At 51.4% G+C, this 6,000-nt stretch overlaps 1 protein-coding gene across 1 annotated transcript in view; it reads left to right on the top strand.

Moving 5' to 3' along the window:
• Positions 1-262: 262 nt before the first annotated feature.
• The window catches only part of grm7 (glutamate metabotropic receptor 7), an 87,854-nt gene continuing 82,116 nt past the window's right edge, over positions 263-6,000 (top strand). The window contains exon 1 of the mRNA XM_028429050.1: positions 263-302. Within this exon, the coding sequence (XP_028284851.1) occupies positions 273-302 (30 nt within the window). The 5' untranslated portion in view covers positions 263-272. The remainder of the gene's footprint in view (positions 303-6,000) is intronic.

The following is a 6,000-nucleotide window of genomic DNA, read 5'->3' as shown; positions in this document are numbered from 1 at the left end:
AGAACGGCATCCACCGACTGGAGGCGATGATGTACGCCCTGGACCAGATCAACGGCGACGACGAGCTGCTGCCCAACGTCACCCTGGGCGCGCGGGTCCTGGACACCTGCTCGCGGGACACGTACGCGCTGGAGCAGTCGCTGACGTTCGTGCAGGCGCTCATCCAGAAGGACACGTCGGACGTGAGGTGCACTAACGGGGAGCCGCCGGTGTTCGTGAAGCCCGAGAAAGTTGTGGGAGTCATCGGAGCGTCGGCCAGCTCCGTGTCCATCATGGTGGCCAACATCCTGCGCCTCTTCCAGGTAGGAGAGCCGAGCCTCCCTCAACAGGCGGGTTATGGGGAACCCGCTCAGTGTGTGTGTGTGTGTGTGTGTGTGTGTGTGTGAGAGAGAGAGAGAGAGAGAGAGAGACTGCATGTGTATCTCAATGTGTGTGTGTGTTTCAGAATCCCAGGGGGGAATTGCTTGTGTGTGTGTGTGTGTGTGTGTGTGTGACTGCGTGCGTGTGTGTGTGTGTGTGTGTGAGAGAGAGAGAGAAAGTGTGTGCCTGTTGTTTCAGCTGGTTTCTCTCTCTGCCTCCTGGTTCTTAAAATGTGTTAATGTTTTGTGTGTTGTGATTCAGCCAGAGGTGTGTGTGTGTGTGTGTGTGTGTGCCCTGTCAGTCTGTAAACTTGTTGGTTTTGGTTGGTTTCCTCTCTGCTGATTGGTCAGCTGGAACAGAGTGAAAACAGGAAGTAGATGCTGTGCTGTTAATCTGCATGTGAGAGAGTCATCCAGAAGGGATCAATAAAGTTTAGTGTACGTCTCGTACACGCTGCAGTGATTGTGTTCACCACACATCAGACAGCCTGAACATGAAGCAGCTGCTGACGGGCTCACACATCAGGATAAACAGCAGCAGGTTCACCGGGTCTGGTCCTGTTCTGGTTCAGGTTGATGTCTCTTCAGATGGTTCAGGTCCAGGTTCTCTGAGCTGCTGTTGTTATCTGTGACAGGCAGCACACACACACACACACACACACACACACACAGGTGTGTTGTGTCAGATTTAATGGAGACTATTTGAAGATGGAGGCAGAGCGCTCTCCTCCACCCAGCTGCCCTACATCTTTTTTTCTGGCTCTAACCTAAACTCTTGATCCGTGCGGGGGGGCGGTCCACAGAGCCGAGCCTTAATGTGTTTGTGGGGCGATTCTGCAGCCAACTAGGCCATTTAGGCACATCAGGGGTGTAATGAAGTGAGAACAGCTGTGGAACAGATGACTTCTCTATCACGGGGGAAATAATTAGCCTCCGCCGAGTCTGCCTCTCTCCTCCGAGTGGAGACCTTTACCTCCAGCTACACCTGCAGGGAGACGCTGAACAACACCAGAGCAGGGCGGAGCATCATCCAGCACTGGCCTGAGACGCCGTTCTGTTCATGTGGATGAACTGCAGGTCAAACAGCAGCTGCTGCAGCGCAGCCAGAGCGGGTGAGGCGGCCCTGAAGGCCACAGCTCTGAAGAGCTTCCAGAACCTTCTACACAAAACAGCAGTCTGTCAGCCTGACGTGAGAGTGTTCATACAAACCCTCAAAGGGTTAACTGGGAAGAGACCAGAAAAGGTTCATCCTGAAGGGGTTAAATGTGACTCTTCTGTCCCAGTATTCACACCTACAGTTAGACCTCAGTGTGACATCATCATCATCATCTGCATCACCAGCAACAGAAAACGGTTCAGGTCCGACCAGACGGCCACAGATCAGACGTGGTCCACATCCTGGAGAGACTCAGGTCCCCCATCAGGACTGCTGATCAGACCTGTGTCCACACAGACCTGAAAACATGGCTGGAACCTCTCTGACCACCACATGATGTGACGCCTGGAGCTGTGATGCTGTTTACAGTGAATCCGCCCTCACAGGCACCCTGCGTTCATGGTGCTGCGTTCAGGTGCTAAACGCCATGCTGCTGCTGCTTTGGTGGACAGGCTCTGATTCCATAACGTCATTGGGATTAAGCACATTTTTAACATCACAGTCAAAGAAGTGAAAGGATTGTGATCTACAGATTAATTAGTGGTGCAGTGCATAAATCTAAGCTGCGTTATAATGTGGATTAGGATTGAATGATGGGATTATGCCATGACGTCAGATCAGCGGGCTGAACCTCCGCAGCTCGTGGTGCAGTTCGGTGTGAACAGTCGTGTTCCACTGTGAGCCTGACACCCACAGCCTGCATTAACTCCGTCATGTGCTGCAGTCACTATACAGTGTATGCAGCTAATGAGCTGTAGCCTACATTCCTCCCATTAACTCCCATTACCACAAAAAACAAAACATATTTGTCTTCTGAAAGCATCTGAACCACCTACCAGCCTAATTACCTGACACACGCCTGACATCCAATTACTCAGAGCTCCGAGCGCCAGCCGCCGCGCCGCTGTATCAACGTTCAGTCTGAGGCTGAGGACACGGCCGCACACACACACACACACTGTTGGTGTGAATCCTGCTTCTCAAAGTACAAACCACAAACACACAAGCGCTTTGAGACGATTTCTGATTGGAAAATGCGGGAAAATCTGGCTGACTCTCACTGAGTTTTAAAACCTTTAAAGCGGTTTATTGAACAGAGGTTATCTGAGCGGAGTGTGCTGGCTGTTGTTCTTTCTGTAGTTTCAGTGTTGATTCACGTTTTGACCCCCTCGCCGCCGCCGCCCTGCAGAGCTGCAGCTCCTTCTGTAATCCAGCACCCAGGAGAGGCCGGCTCCGGCTCGTTCCGGGCCGTCTTTGTGTTGCTCTCCGCCTGTCACAGCGGCTCAGGAAGCCTCTTTCTCCTCCCTGTCTGTCTAAGTATAAAAGAATTGCTGTGGTAGAGCCAGCCAGCCCTCTGAGGCGCTCACAGGCTCATCCATTACAGAAAAGCTGCTGCGGGCCGGGCGGTGCCGGCGCTCTGGTTCCGTGTGCAGCTGCAGATTAAACAGCTTTGTCTCAGCCTGCTGGTTGTGATTTCACATCGGTGCAGGTTCGGCCTCAGATCTGTACAGAGCGTTTTTTTCATCCTCTGGTTTAAACTGAGCAAATTAACTGTCGCCTCACAGAAAACCTCCTGAAACAGAAGTTCAGGCTCACGGTTTTCTTCAGACACGTGCAGGTTTATCATCATGACCAGATCTGAGGAATACATGTTTCATCAGACTTCTTTATTCCACATGTCTGAGGTCAAATCCTGCAAAAATAATAATGAAACAAAGAGTTCACTCCAAAAAGACCCAGTACAAACTAAAAGTCCTGTCCCCCTCAGCAGCCAGCAGGACGCCATGATGGAGCCACATGTGAGCAGCAGTCACATGACCAACACTCAGAGAGTCTCTGTCTGACCTGCAGCTGTGTGTTCCTGTCGGAGGATGTTTCCTCTTGTAGATTTGTGACTTAGTGTTTGATGCATTTTCAAGTTTCATGTCAGGAAAACACGCATTTTTCACCTCGTCTCTTTTCGGCAGTGAAAGCTGCTTTTTGTTTTTAGTCTGAGACACAGAACTGCACGGAGGGTCAGTGCTGCATTCACAGGCTTATGGTGGTGCTTGTTGCCATGGAAACCACTCAGCATGCCGTGGCGGTTAACTACAGTGGAGTATTTGGTTTAATAAAGTATTCATTAACCTGACGCTGAACACTTTGTGTAGCTACAGAATCAGGATCACTCGCTGGCCAAGCTGCTGAGTGTCTCAGCGCTGCGTCTGATTGGACACTCGTCCCGCCCGTCAGCAGTCCTGCTGCAGTCAAAGATCTGGGGCCGGAGAGGGTGGGCGGGCTCAGGCCGGATTGATGTCTGGCCAGCTCAGAGCGTGAAGGTCGGCTCGCCTCATCGTGTCTGACCTGCTGCTGGGAAACGTCTTTCACCTCGCTGTCAAACATCTGTGCCCCCACCGCCAAGGTGACGGAGTGGGCGGCTGCGCCCAGAGAAACTTCCTGAAAGTTTCCAAAGACATTTCCCAGCAGCTGCAGGTCAGTCTGTCCTGCTTCCCCTGCAGGGACGCCTCATACCTCCTTTTTTTAATGATAGTTTCAGTGAGTGCTGTTATGTCCTTTGAGCTCGCTGAGATGACAGAAGTAGCATCGGTTGCTAGGCAACAGGCAACAGTTGGATAGCGTGTGTCTGATTTTCTACAGTGAGCTGACATAAAGGAGAATTCCTGAAGTCAGAGAGACCTGAAATCAGACTCCTCAGAGTTAGACTCTCCTCCATGACGGCTGAGCTCCGTGTTTATTTACCAGCAAACAGCAGAACACCTGATCTGCTGCTTCTCCATCCTCACCCAGGGGGCGGAGCTACACACCAGCTGAGAGGAGGAGAACACCATGGTCACCAGTCTGTCGCAGCCATGCACACACACCTAGTGCAGAGCCCCAGACTGTCCTAACCCACATGTCTGCATGCAGAGTCCACACAGGAACCTTCATGCTGTGAGGCGGCAGCAGATGCGTGGCTGGACTTAGTACACTCCAGGCTTAATGTTTTCACCTGACTTTGCATTCTGGGAGTTGGAGTTTGGAATCATTTTGGGAGTTATGTAGAGGCTCCTATTAAAGCACCTCCTGTGGTGGTGCTGGATGAGGTGCGCTCCATCCTCTGAGGAGCATGAACATCCACGCAGCAGTGTGTTTCCCTGCAGCACAGGCTGCAGGATAAAGGCAGCAGTGTCAGCCTGCTCTCTCTGCTGCTCCACTTTCCACTCTTGTTCTGTCAAAGTGTGACAGAACAACAGAGGATTGTGTGACCTGCTGATCAGTGCGGAGCGGCGTGATGTGGCTCGTCAGAGCTGGGAGCAGGACAGGAAGTGGAGCTGCCGAGTCTTTGTGTCTTCTCTGCGTCGTTGTTCTGCAAACAGCAGAGCAGCACTGACTCTCTGCTCAGAGAACAAAGGGGCTCCGCAGAAGCCATTGTTTTATTCTTTACTCCCAGCAGATCTGCAGAGGAGCCATCAGGGACGGAGCCGCGGCAGCATGCTCTAATTAATGATTTCATTACAGTCAGTGCAGCCTGTTTGAAGCCGCCTTTCTTTTTGTCTTTCCTGCTCATTATACAGTGATGTCATCATCATTCCAGCCCCCGCTGCACCCCCACTCTGAGGACTAACTCTCAGACTCACACAGGGTGATGCTTCACACAGGATGAACTTTGAATAGCTGATACCTGCTCATCAGTAGTGTGTTGGGTGGTGTTTGTTGAGGCGGTGCTGCTGTGTGTTGTGTCTCTGAGGTTTGCCCGTGCGGAGGCCGCAGGTCGCTGCGTGGTCGATGATGCTTGCTGACATGAGTTGACCCCGCGGGCGGGATGAGGGTGGATTATTGTTCAGTCAGACGAGGGTGTTCCTGCTCTGAGTGCTGTGCAGCTCCTTCATCATGTCAGCCGTGATGTTCTCTGAGCCACCAGCAGCCGCACGCTGCAGTGATTCAGCTCTGATGTTTACGTTTCATCACACAGGTCCTTTCAAAGTAAAGCTCTAACACCGAGTTCTGTGTCCTCAGCTGCAATCATGGCTGACACACCCAGGCGGGATGAGACGGGGCTGCAGTGTCAGTCAGTCTGTCACTTCCTGTTCACAGCTCTGTTACTCTGACTCTTTCACTGAAGCCTCAGAAACACTTGGAGCATCAGCTGACAGCTCTGCTCCTCCACTCAGTCTGTGGACGTCTTCATCACAACGAGCCGCGTCAAACAGAAACAACATGGCCGACCTGTCTGAAGATGACTGTGACGAAGATTACAATATGAAAATAACTTTCTGACTTTACACACTGAGCGGTAATATTACACATAATAATACTCAGTGTGCAGAAATAAACTGACTTAACGTCAGCTGTCAGAAGTGTTTGAATATCTAATGTCCATCATTTGTATGTAATAATCAGACTTCACTTCCTGTATGTCTGAATGCCTCTAAGTCTCCTGTTTGTCCAAATGTCCCTGAACGTCCCTGAAATCTCTGCTGCAGCTTCTTGTGGACAGACACACTT

The sequence above is a fragment of the Parambassis ranga genome, chromosome 18, assembly GCF_900634625.1.
Source record: "Parambassis ranga chromosome 18, fParRan2.1, whole genome shotgun sequence".
NCBI classification, from domain to species: domain Eukaryota; kingdom Metazoa; phylum Chordata; class Actinopteri; family Ambassidae; genus Parambassis; species Parambassis ranga.
Note: the sequence above shows the minus strand (reverse complement) of the source record. Positions and strands in the feature narration are given on the sequence as shown.